The following is a 14,050-nucleotide window of genomic DNA, read 5'->3' as shown; positions in this document are numbered from 1 at the left end:
AGATATTAGTTTCACAAGAATGCTTTTCTGAGCACAACTGACTAAATACAGCATATCGATGATAATATGCAAACCAGTCTTCAAATATATTGGAAATGCACACAGCTTAACAGATTTCCTTTACTGACAACAAATTAACAAAGTACCTTCCTGAAATGAACTTAAAGGCACTGTCCCTGTGGGTTTCAGTATGCTAAACATTTTACAGATAGGAACTGTACACTATGATGACACAGATAGCAAGTACTTGCTCACCACAATGTTAACTTCCATTTAGCTCGCTCATGACTAACACAGACCATACAATTTCTGTGTATTTAGCACTGTGCATTTGTGAGACAGCAGAAAGAAGTTCACACTATGAAACACTTATGACGGACAACTTACTTTTATTTCTTAAACAAATAGATGCTTTGTAATACTGTATTTTTTAACAGTTGCAAGCAATTTCATTATATAATTCTGTCTAAGATACAGGACCCGAGCATACATAATTGAAGACAAAGGAAACTGAGAACACACTTGACAGAATTAACAGGTAAATGAAATCAGTAAATGCAACTGCCACATCCCTTCATTTGATGTCTGTGCTAAAGCATCTCCTAAAGTTCCAAGCACACAACACATACCAGATAGCATATTTTAAACAGCAAGTTTGTTTCAGTAATCCATATGGGTAACTAACACTTTATCATAATATGTGAAATTCCTTTAGGTGCTTTATTTTTGCATGCATGCACCACTCTTTATTATGCTTCCCTTTTTAACAGAGTCTTTATTTGTTTTAAGGATCAAAGAAGATAAATTCAATACAAAGCTATGCAGCACAAGCAGCACCTGTTTCTGCTACCCACACACACTCTTTCCCTCATTCTCCCATCTGACCTCTCTCTGCAGGTGACTGTGAGTGAACAGCTAGTTCTCTGTGAGACCTGAATGGGACATACACAGGGGCAGATGCAGCAAATACTTTAATGTTTATTAATCTAAAAAAGGGCAAAGATTACAAAAATATAAGGAGTAGAAAAGCTTAGACAAGTTAAAATACATACAGTCTTTAGGCAAAGTTTGTTTTGGTCAGCCAGAATTTAGTTTATCAAATGTCAATCCAAAACAACAGGGGTATAAACTAAACAAAATATTATAGTAAATTTATACTAAAAGGTGACAGTTACCCTTCTTTCCTAAGGCCACTGTACCACAGTAAATACTCTGATTCAGTGCATTACAACATCCACACATCAGAGCAGTTCCACTCAGGTGCTGCTGATACTAGAAAAATAACTTTATTTAAAATTTTTATGTATAAACTAAAGCAAATTTTCAGGTGTGGTTTTGATCATCAAAATTTTTAAAATAAATTGTTCTTCAATAATCCCACTGATTTCACAAACCTGTGAAATCAAACAGAAAAACACAGAAATTAGGGTTAAAATGTAATGTACTCAAAAATAGGAGAAAAGGAAAAATTAATCCTTCACCGTGTTTGCATTTTGTAAGTTTTCAATTATGCTGAATTTACAGTTAAATAAGCAACATGGATCAGTATGTTAGTGAATCTCAATTCTTTTTAATTTTAAAATATTCAGAAGCAAATAACAGAGTCTTTAGTTACACTATTTTTTCCAATTATTCAGTGTTTTGGAGGTTGTTTTCTGCTGCTTCTTTTTCCATAGTGGTAATAGATTGCAAAAAATAGCCTGTGTTTCAAAAAACATTGAACATCATATGCAACTGTGATGAATCAGATAAGCTGAGATAGCAATGTTTTAATTTCTGGTTGTGTTCAGGCTGAAAAACTTTCCCCAAAGCAAATGGAAATCCAGCTTTTACAAATATTTACATATGCATATTGCAGTGGACTGTTTTGCAAATGTTGCTGACTGCAACACAACCTGCACCCTCCAGCATTTGTATAAGATGCAATTCTGTAACTGGACCTATCACATAGATCCATTTAGAGAATCAAAGTTATAAGCTGGAAATAAACACCACAACCACATTTAATTGCACAGGTGAATGCATAAAGGTCTCTATGTTACCTGAGAAGCCTCCACCTTGTCATTTTTAAACACTGAAGGAAATCAGGCACAGCAGCTTCACATTTATTCACTCCTTTTTAACATATAAGTATGCAAGCCCTTTCTGGGAGATTAAAGAAACCTGGTAGGAATAAACTCTTCCCATTATATCCAGCTAATTAATTAAATACAATTGGAATAAATTTCACTTTTTCAGGTGATATGCCTGGACTTTGTATGTGATTCTGTATTGATAATCAACAGAGCAAGGTACATACCATGAAAACCTCTTCAACAACAACAACACAAACCAACCAACCAACCAACAACACAAAAAAACAAACAAACCAACCAACAAACAAAAAACAAGACACAAAGCCTAGGAAACCTTAGCAACAGTTCTCATCCTTTATTACCTTTATATGGTTGGGGGCTTTTTGTTATTTATACCCTAATGATCAACTGCTTTCCTTGGAGGTGCTTCATTTAGCAGATACTCAAGCTCTGTCACAGTTTGAAGTTTGATCTTTAAGTAACAAACTTGTCTTACAGTGGGATAAAGAAGAGCAAATAAGAGTAAACCTGTTTCATTTGCAGATTCCTCTCGTGACTGTTACCCACAGAAAACACTGGGACTGGTCTTCTTAACTGTAGAACTTAAGAAGAAGTTAAGAAGTTGACCACATGTTAATGGCTTTGAGTTAGTTTCCTCCCATAATTTTTGCTTATAACACTTGGAGCTCCTGGTTGCTAGGACAGAGCATTTAATTTCCCTTGTCCAGTTTGATGAGCCGAATCTTTTTTACGTAAACGTCTACCTACAAATATCAGGTTATCTCTGAAGTTCCTGGTTGAATCCCTTTATGCGAGTGAGGTAAATTCCTAACAGGAATTCCCAAACCCTGGGTCATTTTTAATCTTCCTCTGAAATCCCTCAAGTAATCCCAATCTATTTTAATGGCAAGACACCTAACCCACAGGGGTTTTTTTACTGATATGATGTGGAATAATTACTTTGCTACTTAACTTTTAAGGCATTCAAGAAATGGTCCACCCTTCTTTGTGACAGCCTTACTCTGAGAGCTCACACTGAGATGATCTTCTATGACCATCCTAAATCCATTAGGTCACTGATTTCCAGGACAAAGCCTCATTATTCTTCAGCAGAGACAGATATGCTTCTCTGGTGCCAGATATATTTCATTTGCTTCAAATATACTTCATCTGGTTATAATAAAATGCATTTTACTGGAATGTGGCCATTATACCAGGGGATTCATATCATTTAATAACTTCAACTTGTCCTTCCCACCCATTATCCAAACCTATCAGACCCTAATGAGCCCCATTCATCTACATCTTCCCATTAGAAACTGTAGTTTTTGATTCCTCATTGAGCCAGCTTTTAATTTACCTAATGTGTGTCCTGATAATTCTCTTTGCCATTTTTTAAATTAACAGTGTCATTTTTTATTCCATTAAATGTCTTCGGAAATCCAAGTTTAGCATAATAAGGCAAGCTGTAGAAAAAGATATCTGTAGGTTTGGAAGCTGTACTGAAAACAGCTTTCTGCACTAAAACAGATTTTAAGAATCTTTTTTTTTTTACTCACTGCAATGGAAAATTCCCTTTTCATACTAAATATTTAGTCCAATGTCAACTTTTCCAAAATGAAACCAAATATTAGTCAGTATAAATAAAGTAATGTGAATTAAAGCCTTAATAATATAAAAAGATAAGAGCAGCTTTGGATTTAAGCACATCCATTCAAAAAATAGGAAACTTGAGTCTAACTCCAACTTTCCCTAACTGTATTTGAACTCACCACTCACTGCCCAACAGACATCTGACTTCTGGTAGAAAAAATTTAAATCTCTACTTTTGTTTCACCATCTATAAATAATTAAATCCAAGTGGGCAGGTTTCCATGCTAGAAAACTGTTTTTATCTACTTTCAGACTCAAAAAGCAGTTACATGAAATGGTGCAGCTTCAGCTATGAGTGTCACGAGACATCCAGCCAAGACTATCCAATAGGGCTGGAGAAATTCTGTTTACAGGAGCACAGTGCTTTCTGGTATCCCATTTCTGAAGTGGACAAGAACTGTCTTGAGCTAAATATGTAGCCAAGCCAATGGCAAGCAGAATGAGAGACAACCTATTTTCTTTAATATAAGTAAGTGCATACTGGAGAAATTTACAAAATAACTCATACCTCAAGCAGACAAAAGCTTTATGACACCCTTTGCAGAGGTTACATGGAATGGGGAGATATGACTTTTGTACTGCAGTTTGTATTACCACTCTTGAAATATTAAATGAAAGAAAGACACCAATAAGTTTCTCCAGAAGATTCATGAATTGGGATAAAAGTCTCCCAGAAGTTCCCTTTTGGGACAGATTCACTTGTGAGTTAAAAAAAAAAAAAAAAAAAAAAAAGGTGTATTTATAGTGAATTTATTATCCACTGAGAAAAAAACACCAACTACAACAATTATGTTCTTACTAACCAGACATATAATTGACAATGTTTGAGTGACGCTTCATAAGCACCTTACTCTCTAGAGAAACCACATCCAGCCTTGCCCTAAACTCATACCCACTGAAAGAGATGTTTCCAACACAACTATGCTCCATCAGAGCAGAACACAAATACAAACAGCTGAATTTTAATGACAGAAATGGAATGTGTTTGTGTAAATGTCATAAAGTTTGCAATGAACACTTGCTGCTCTAAATCCAATTCTGTCATTCTTACTCATACTGGCTGAGCAGAGCACCTGGCTCTAGCAAAAGCAAAACTTTCACAGCAAAAACATATTCCTGCAGTAGACTCCCCCTTGTTGTTAACTGACCAAGCAATTTTCCAAATCTTAGGAAAACACTTATTTTCATACTTAGGAAAAATTGACTGTTTTGGCATGTGAATTTGCTCAGTGTAAGGAAATTTACCCACAGACAAATACTGTATTTGGAATTTTACTAGAACACAGTCTGAAATTCTCAAGTCTACAAAAAAGCCCCCATCTTTCACTCTTTTGGGTTTCTTCCTAGGCAGATGTGTGCAAATGGGAAAATGAAGGTTTTCTCCAACACCTCTTGAAGTCATCAGCTCAGTGTCTTTGACCGCAGAGTTTCAAGACCAGTGCAAGAATGAATGGAGTAGAAATCCCACTTCTTCCCAACCATCATTGATTTATCAGCAGACCTTTCACTGTCAACCTTAGCAAAGACTTTTACAGATGAAGAGTGGCAAAACATTTACATTTCTTGCCACAGGTCATGGGGGTGAGAGTTCAACACTTGCCCCATATCAACTGAGCTAGAAATGAGCATCTAGTGCTCCTTCTGGCAAGTTGAAATGAAGTGATAGTAGACACACAACTTCGTGTGCCACTGACTACAGGAACTGGCATGCCTTAAGCAGATTAGCACAAAGGAATATTTTTACACAGATGATCCTTAAGGTGCCTTCCAACCCTTAACGTTCTGTGGGTGTATTTAATTTGGATAAACCAAGTTGCAAGCTTTCAAGAGCCTGCTTTATTCACCTATCATGTACATCTGCTAGGTGGACTGACTGGAGGTAGGGATCCTTTACGTTCAAGGCTGTGTGACCTGGGGAAATCTGCTGTGTGGTTTACTTCTTGAGTTTGGCACCCAAGAAAGCAGACTTAGGCTTTTGGGCAGCAAATCCTTGCCAAGACTACAGATGGTAGATTAAATTACACCAAAAGCCTGTCTTTGTCTTTTCAAGGTTCTTGGAAACTAGAGATACTTAAGAAATTTCCAACCTGTAGTATTTGTAGGACTTGTTCTCAAGTGAAAATTCAAGCAGACTCTTGTGAATCCCCTGAAAGGATGAATTTCTTCTCACAAAAGCTGGCTAAAAAATGTTCTGGTGGTAGTAGGTGCAGTTCTTCTGTTTCTGTGTCAGTACCCCATAAAGAAGAAAATCTATTCTTGCCAGCTCAAAGAACTTTCATCAAAGTAAAGGATTATGCAAGTGGTAAATATTTTCCCCACATCCCTCCTTTTTCCAAAAATGATCTCTATGCATTCTCTGAAAGCTCTTTGCAGAGAATCAACACAGAAGCAATCTACTGTAGAAAATAATGGGGAACTGTCTCCAGAATGACAGCTGAGGAAGAACACTCATGAGGCTCTGTCTAGAGACATTTTTATTGACTCCAAAAGAACACCACAGGTCCTTGATTTTGTATCATACTGCCTCGACAACTTTAATCTCTCAATGTGTAGAGAGTTTCAAAGGAGAATATACTTAGCAAGCAAAAAGATTGTTACTAAAGTATAATAGCTCTTAAAATGCCTGTGTTAATTCCTATTTTTAATAACAAAATGTACATTACAAGAGCAAATAATTATACACTATCTCTTTCTCTGAGCTATGGCCACAAATTTGATTAAGTGCACAAAGAAGAAAAGGAAAGGGTATGCTAAAAAAATCAACAAAGCTTCTTAAAAATATTTTTCTTCCCTTCTTTAACATAACAAATCATTTAAGCTAGAATAATTTATACCCTTTTATATGAGTAGCTATTTGATTTAAAATGTTGTTATAATTAGTATGAAGGTTTAAAAATTATTGACTTCCAGTTATCATTGAAACTTGCTGCTAAGGATAAATTTTTAAAATGCTGTCAGAGAGCCTGGAGAATTTAAAATGTAAAGTCTGATTTACAAGAACTGAGAACCAAGATCTCATTTCCATAAGACAAGATACGCGCTGTTTTGCAAATGATGTTTGTCGAGAGATGCTGAGATTCCGAACTGAGCCAGTTCTGTTATCACTTCCTTTGAAAATAGCCTCTCTAAACTCTTACATCTGAATACATTTGAAACTGCTCCCCCCTTACTTTTTCATTCTTTTTCTTGTAAAACTCTAACCAGAAGGTATTAATTTTAAAGAATTCAAGGTGACTCACACAGTTTCTCTTTTTGCATTGTTTTCCCACTACCAAAAACTAGCTTTACACCTGGCTGCTATTATCTCAAAGTAGTCAAAGAATGTGGTAAACATTATCCACATGTAATTTATTAAAAGCTGAGTTAAAGAACAGGTGTTGCTATTGTAAAGATTAATTTTGCAGCTCTTCTGCTCAAACTCACAAATTACGAACTCCTGGGCCTTCTCAACACTAAATAACACACAAAATATCCACACAGATCTATTACTTTGGGGTGAAAAATGATGTATAATCTTGCCAGCTGCTCTACCTACAATCACTGGCATCAGCAAGTGTGCCAAAGCCCCTTGCTGACTCCACTTTACAACCAGGAATTGGCAGCTTCTCTTTGTCAGCAGTGGCAGTTGTGCACCTTCTTGACAATGTCACTAGCATAAAAACTGAGACAGGAATGTTACCACCATTAGTTATTTTTAATAAAATTTTTCACTACTAGATTTCAATTACAGGAAGTATTTCTTTAATAAAACATTTTTTGTTCCATCACTTTAGTTATATGAGTAGAAACAGTGATCTATTATAGAGGGTGCACCAGCTAACTACACTGCAGTCAACATGGGTTCACAAAGGGAAAGTCCCGTTTAACTACTTTGATAGCCTTCTATGGTAAGGGCACCCACCCAGTGGATGAAGAAAAGGTGATGGATGTGTTTTTTCTGGATTTTAGTAAGGCTTTTGATACTGTCCCTCATAGCATCCTTCAGGACAACTTGTCCAGCTGTGGGATGAGTGGCTGCAGGCTGTGCTGGGTGAAGAACTGGCTGAAGGGCAGAGCTCAAAGGGTTGCAGTGAATGGGGCTACATGTGGCTGGCAACTGGTCACCAGTGGTGTTCCCCAGGGGTCAGTTCTAGGGCCAGTTCTGTTCAATACATTTACCAATAACCTGCAGGCAGGAGTTGAATCCACCATTAGCACATTTGCTGATGATCCCAAACTGGGAGGTGCTGCTGACTCTTTGGAGGGACAAGAGGCCTTGCAGAGGGATCTACGCAGACTGGAATGCTGGACAGTGATTAATGGCATGGAGTTTAACAAGTTAAAATACCAGATTCTGCAGCTGGGATGGACTAATATCAGGCACAAGTATAAACTGGGAGAGGAGTGGCTGGAGAGCCTCTCTGCAGAAAGGGATCTGGGGGTGCTGGCTGGCAGCAGGCACAGCAAGAGTCAGCAGCGTGTCCTGGAAGCCGACAGGGCAAACCCCATGCTGGGGTACATCAAACGCAGCATCACCAGCTCCTCAGGAAGGTGATTATCCCACTGTGTTCAGCATTGGTGCAGCCTCAGCTGGAGCACTGTGTGCACTTCTGGGCACCACAATTTAAGAAGGATGTGAAGGTCCTTGAATGTGACCAGATAAGGGCAACAAAGCTGGCGAAAGGGCTGGAAGGAATGACCTGTGAGGGGCAGCTAAGGACTTTGGGCTTGTCTAGTTTGCAGAAAATGAAGCTGAGGAGCAACCTTGCTGTCCACAGCTTCCAGAGGAGGGCATGTGGAGAGAGAGGCACTGATGTTTTCTCCCTGCTACTCCGTGACAGAACATATGGCAATGGCTCAAAGCTGTGCCAGGGGAGATTCAGACTAGACATTAGGAAGCATTCCTTTATAGAGAGAATGAAAGACTGGAGCAGGCATCTGAGGGAGATGGTCACTACCTCAAGTCTGTCACTGTTCAAGAGGGATTTGGACATTGACCTTAACAACATACTTTTTTAACTTAACACTTTGTTTTTTGGGCAGTGACAGTAACCTACCAGGATTCTTGGAATACTATAGTACAGGATTTTAGGTGCTCACAAGTCCTCACACCCACACAATTCAAGTACAGCAGCTATAAGAAACCATGCTGTGTACCTGATATGTCCCGGAGCACCAGTCTCCCTGGTCACATAATTGGCATCAGCCTGTGTGTGAACAGCCAATACAACCAATGTTTGTGGGACTGTAAATTCATTACAGAAAATACAGAGGAAAAATTGCATGCACATAAAAGGCAGGTGCCAGGGTCTCTCTTGAGCCACCTAAGGGGAGCTTCAGTCCAAAGATAACTGAAAGGCTCTGGTGCAAGTCGTATTACTGGCTTTGGACTAAAATCAGCTGGATGCACACAATCTCATTTTAACATTTTACTAGTGCTCAAAAAGACCTGGCACATGCTCTTCAGAACCTCACTGCATAAATTTAAATTTCAGTCAAACTCTGGGCTATGTATGAATTTGTGAAACTGATGTATGAGTAGAAAACAATTTTTTTAACTAGCATAATTTAAAAACACATTATGTTTATCTGGAATGTTTATTATGAATCCTTAATCCCTTACAGAATTATTCCCTTCTGTAAAGAAAATGTCTTTTTCAGATGTTAACTCTTCATGTTTAAACCAGTATAGAGTTTTCTAAACATGCTGATTAAATCATCTGTTCTTTTCAAGTGTATCACCTAAAATCTGTTAGGAAAGAGTTTGCATATTCACCCTTGCAGATCACAAAATTACTGTGAATTAAAGAAAATGTGAAACAGTAAGATCATTTACAGGTACGTTGTAGGCAGGGGGAACTTGCTACAGTTTGAAAGAATTGCAATTTATAGCCTGTTACTTGTAGTAACTTGTTCTGTCATTTGGGCTCTGATCCTGCTGACCTTCACTTCCATGATTACAAAAATACTTCAAAGAGTGTAGGATATTAAGGATTACTTGTATGATTAAGAACTTTTTTATTAATACAGATGAATTAAAAAGAATGCAAGCAAAACAGAGACAATAGAGTGACAGGCCTAAGAAGGGAGGCTCTACTTTTCAGACCTGAAGTTTTTTAGGGTTTGTTTTTTTTTTTTTTGCTGGTGCATACAGATTTATTAAACAAACTGTCTATTTCAAGTTCAGGTTACTTCTCTGGAATAGCTACTTTAACACATCAGGACAAATTGTTTCACTTAGATTAAGTAAAGTGTGGTCTGTGATCATTTTGTCATTGCTCAGTGACTGCAGGAAAGCTTCTGCAAATCAATCCTATAAGGTCCAGCCCTCAGACAAATACGTAATTGGTACTTGTGAGAAAAGCTCCTGTGAGCAGGCATGACATCTCCACAGTATTTGAATATATGGAAAATAGAAGTTAAGTTGACGGTTTTTGATGTATTATCTGGTCCTTACATATATACTTACATTTGTCTTGGTCAGCTTCCACTCCTTCACTTTCTGTGTCACTTGGCAATATCCAAGGTTGATGAGCAAGTTGAAACTGTTGTAAGAATTCATCCTGCCACAAACAGATCTATTTTAGATTAAATGACAGACAATTGTTCTGTATAAATGAAGACTGCAGCAAACAGTAGCCTCAATTAACTAGACAGGAGAAAGACTTTAAGAATAAAAAAAATTTGCTGTGAAATAAAACCAGAATGTAGAGGATATGCAGGCTCCTTAGAAATTATTTATCTATTCAGTAAAACAAACAAAAAAATGAACCCAAAACCACCAAAATGAAGGGGTCTATTTAGCTGTCTATCTGCTATAAACACAGATATGACAGGCACATATATACTCATCTTGGAAATGCAGTGACAGAACAAAACTGCAGATATTACATCTGACCCTGCAGTTTTTGGACAGCATAGACATTTCAAATGCATTTTGCTTAAGTGAGGCTTTGATTTGTCAAAATTTTCCCTGTTTCTAGTCTAATAAGAACAAGAATCTGAAACCTGATTTAGAACCTATGGTTTTATTGCAGAAGGAGAAGGCTTAGGAAAGAAAAATGTTAGGGAAACTTTTGTCTCCAAGATACCATAAAACATCAAAATATAAATGTTTTACATGGTTAAAAATCCATACGCAGCTGAATATATACTTTTGAAAATGTTTTAAAATTACCTACTTTTTTATATATTATATATATGTATGTGTATAAAAATATTTTTCCATGCAGACACACACATATGTATGAACATGTACACACACAGACATATAAAATACTTTGACACATTCCTTTGCAATATTCAAGGGGAGAGATGAGCCTGGAATGCACAGTTTTATTTTCAAAAGCAGTTTAAACATGCAAGTTTAGTCTCTAAAAGAAAACTTTAACATTGCCCAGATATCATAAAATTAGTGGCCAGATTTTTATAAGTTCTTGAAAAAAAAAAGGTGGGTAATAACCCTTTGTTGTCTTAAATCAGCTGAAACCAGAATCTACATAATTAAAGGTAAATTGTACTACAACATAAATTTTATTCTTAGGCTATCTGATTTAAACACAGAATTCAGGCTTTCTGAAATCAGTTTTGGGAGACTGAAGGCTGCTCAATCAAGATCTCGCTGGGAATAAATTATTAATTCTGTTAGTAATGTGTTAAAAAACTCCACAAAGATTGCTGCCATGGCCCAGCAGTAAACTCAGGCAGGAGCTCCAGGCCTCACTCATTAATTTCCATTTCCAATGTGTTTGAGAAGGTTGCTGAGGACAACACTGAACATGTTCTGGTTCATGTAACAGGATTCTTGCAGTAGGGATGAGTGACTCTCACACTGATCCACATACTTTTTCATCTTCCAAAAACACAGAGCAAAGACCTGAGCCAGGCAGTGGAACAGAATGAAAGTATCTGACCAAAAAGAGAGTCCTCATCACAAGTTATGCTCTGTACTCCAGTAAATAGGAATAAAAGGTTTGTTAATCAAGGCTATATTCAAGTAAGATGAAGTTTCCTGCTCTTAAGAATGACAGACTAATAAGGATTGCTGAATATCACTTGAAACTATCTCAATAAATAAAATGATTGTAAAATTTCATGTGTTCAGAAAATGATATGGGAAAAAAGAGAGTCAGTAGTATTTTCATCTCTACAGCTATTGACAAGTATCACAGAATTGTGTCACTTTAATGGAATCCATCCTAAAGAGATAAGCAGGGTTCAACATTCCTTTGCCAATTTACACAAAACACCAAAGGATTAGGTACGTGCATAAATGTATCTCTGCCAAAGGATTTGGAACCCAGATTTATTAGCTTTATAGAGATAATAAAACTATTTCTCTAGGTAGCATTTCTTTGCTATAATTCAATTCAGCCTTGAACAGAGCTGATAATAAAACACACCTGTTAGAACTTAGTAATATTATGTGTGCCAGAAGGCAGAAACTTGTCCACAAAATCTCAGATCATTATAAGTCTTGAGCATTAAAAAACCCCAAAACATTCTTAACAGCTGATATGTTAAGTACCTGCCAAATTATTTAAGATTTTTGCTATAACAAGATTAAACCACCCATGCTGAAGCATGAACTTTACTAAAGCTTAAGAACTTTGAATTGTATTTATTAGTAATATTTTTCTATTTAGAATTGTTATGTTACTCTGAAACACATTACAATCTAGGATGCATACATAAGGCATTGAGAGATATGTTAAAATTCCCAACAAATAAACAAGTAAATAAACAAATAAAGCTTCTTATGGTAAAACATGCTCCTGGTACCCAGAAGTCACATTCTTTTCAACTGAATTATTTTTTCATCAAGTATATATCAACGCTGTACTGATTAATTCCATTAACATCACCTACGAGTAAAGAAGCAGAATTATTTCCAAAATCTTATCATAGTATCTTGTATTGGATTGGCAATATAACCCCAGTGTATTTACATCTAGTAGAAATTCCCAGTTGAGACCATAAGGCTAATAAGAATAAAGGCAATTTCCCTCCTTTTATTTTACTGGTTTTATACAGGAAGAGGATACAAAACCTACAATGAAAGTCGCAAAATAAATTACATTATCAGCCTTGAGTTTTATATGTTTGTGATCTGTAAAAGTATAAAGACAGAATTCTTGTTGTTCTCCTATCCCAAACCACCTCTGCCTTTTAAAAATATGTCTCCATGGTCAGAGAGAAGCTGTGACAGACACAAGAAAATAAGATCATATGGCCACAAATAGGAGGAAACATCTAACATGGCAAAAAATGTCAAAGAACAGACATATTTCCTGGGTATGTTCTGTCTAAATCCACTTCTCTAAGTGACCAGGAACTTTAGTGGGAAAAGACAGCTTAAAAGGGCTGTAGATTGGCCATACCTCCATCAGCTACTTTCTGATATCCATGGGCCTTTACAGCCTGGCAGAGGCAGGTCTTCCATATGAATGTGTCATACTCGCAGCTTTCCCTCTGGAAGCAGAGCTAGTCCTCGGTTGAGTTTCCATTATATCAAAGGTCACTTGTGCATGTCAGAAAGGATAAACAGGGTCTGAGTTGGGTCACTAGCAGCCAAGGTACTATTGTACCCAGTGAGCAATGAGAAAGAAAAGAATTTGTCACTTCTAGAAGGGATTTTAACAGAGGATAAGATCCTGCATAGAAATGCTGACATTTAACATCAGCTTTACAGTGGATTGCTGGCTGAATCTGGACATGCTATTCTAACTGGAAAACAGAATAATAATATTGCTAACTTCCTAAAATTCTTGAGACAAATATATACATATATTAAAAGTGTAACAGGACACTTACTGTGAGAGCTGTCAGCAAACAGAGGTAACAAGACACAGCAAATTAAAAGGGACTCTTGGTTATTATTACTATAACTACAGAAAGGCTGTGGAAGAAAGCATTTTTAATTGCCTGCCTTTTTACAGGAAAGATCAAAAGTGATGGGCAGACTGGATATCCCTTGGTGGAGACGCAGTGCTCATTACATATACGTACTTTCAGGAGTATATACAGTAATTTACTTGGCATCACATGACTATGCATCAGTTAAGAACAAGACTGCCTAAAAAGGAAGAAAAAGAGGGGTGAAGAATTTACTAGGAGATAATTAAACCCTTCATTTCTTCTGAACATCCTTTAGTTAAATACTAATTTCAATTCTCATTTTCTGATACGTGAGAAAATTGTAACACACAAACACATCCCATACTTCACAAGAATCATAAAGGGATTTTTTTTTTGTAAAAAAAAAAGTGTTAAAATTATTTATTTTTTTCCATGGAAAACTTGTGCTTTGAAAATATAACAACTGGCAGTGAAGACACTTATAG

General features: G+C 36.7%; 1 protein-coding gene across 5 annotated transcripts in view; it reads right to left on the bottom strand.

Annotated features, from left to right (window-relative positions):
• Positions 1 to 954: 954 nt before the first annotated feature.
• Positions 955 to 14,050, bottom strand: part of C2H8orf34 (chromosome 2 C8orf34 homolog) — a 151,475-nt gene continuing 138,379 nt past the window's right edge. For 4 of the 5 annotated variants that reach the window (XM_069004912.1, XM_069004911.1, XM_069004908.1 and 1 more), the window contains 2 exons: positions 10,177 to 10,270; positions 955 to 1,394 (listed from right to left, as the gene is read on the bottom strand). In XM_069004912.1, coding sequence (XP_068861013.1) covers positions 1,387 to 1,394; positions 10,177 to 10,270 — 102 coding nt within the window. In that variant the 3' untranslated portion in view covers positions 955 to 1,386. Of the gene's footprint in view, positions 1,395 to 10,126; positions 10,271 to 14,050 lie in introns of those variants that run through there. The other variant, XM_069004909.1, reaches the window with a different exon arrangement.

This window comes from Aphelocoma coerulescens, chromosome 2, assembly GCF_041296385.1.
Source record: "Aphelocoma coerulescens isolate FSJ_1873_10779 chromosome 2, UR_Acoe_1.0, whole genome shotgun sequence".
Lineage (NCBI taxonomy): Eukaryota > Metazoa > Chordata > Aves > Passeriformes > Corvidae > Aphelocoma > Aphelocoma coerulescens.
Note: the sequence above shows the minus strand (reverse complement) of the source record. Positions and strands in the feature narration are given on the sequence as shown.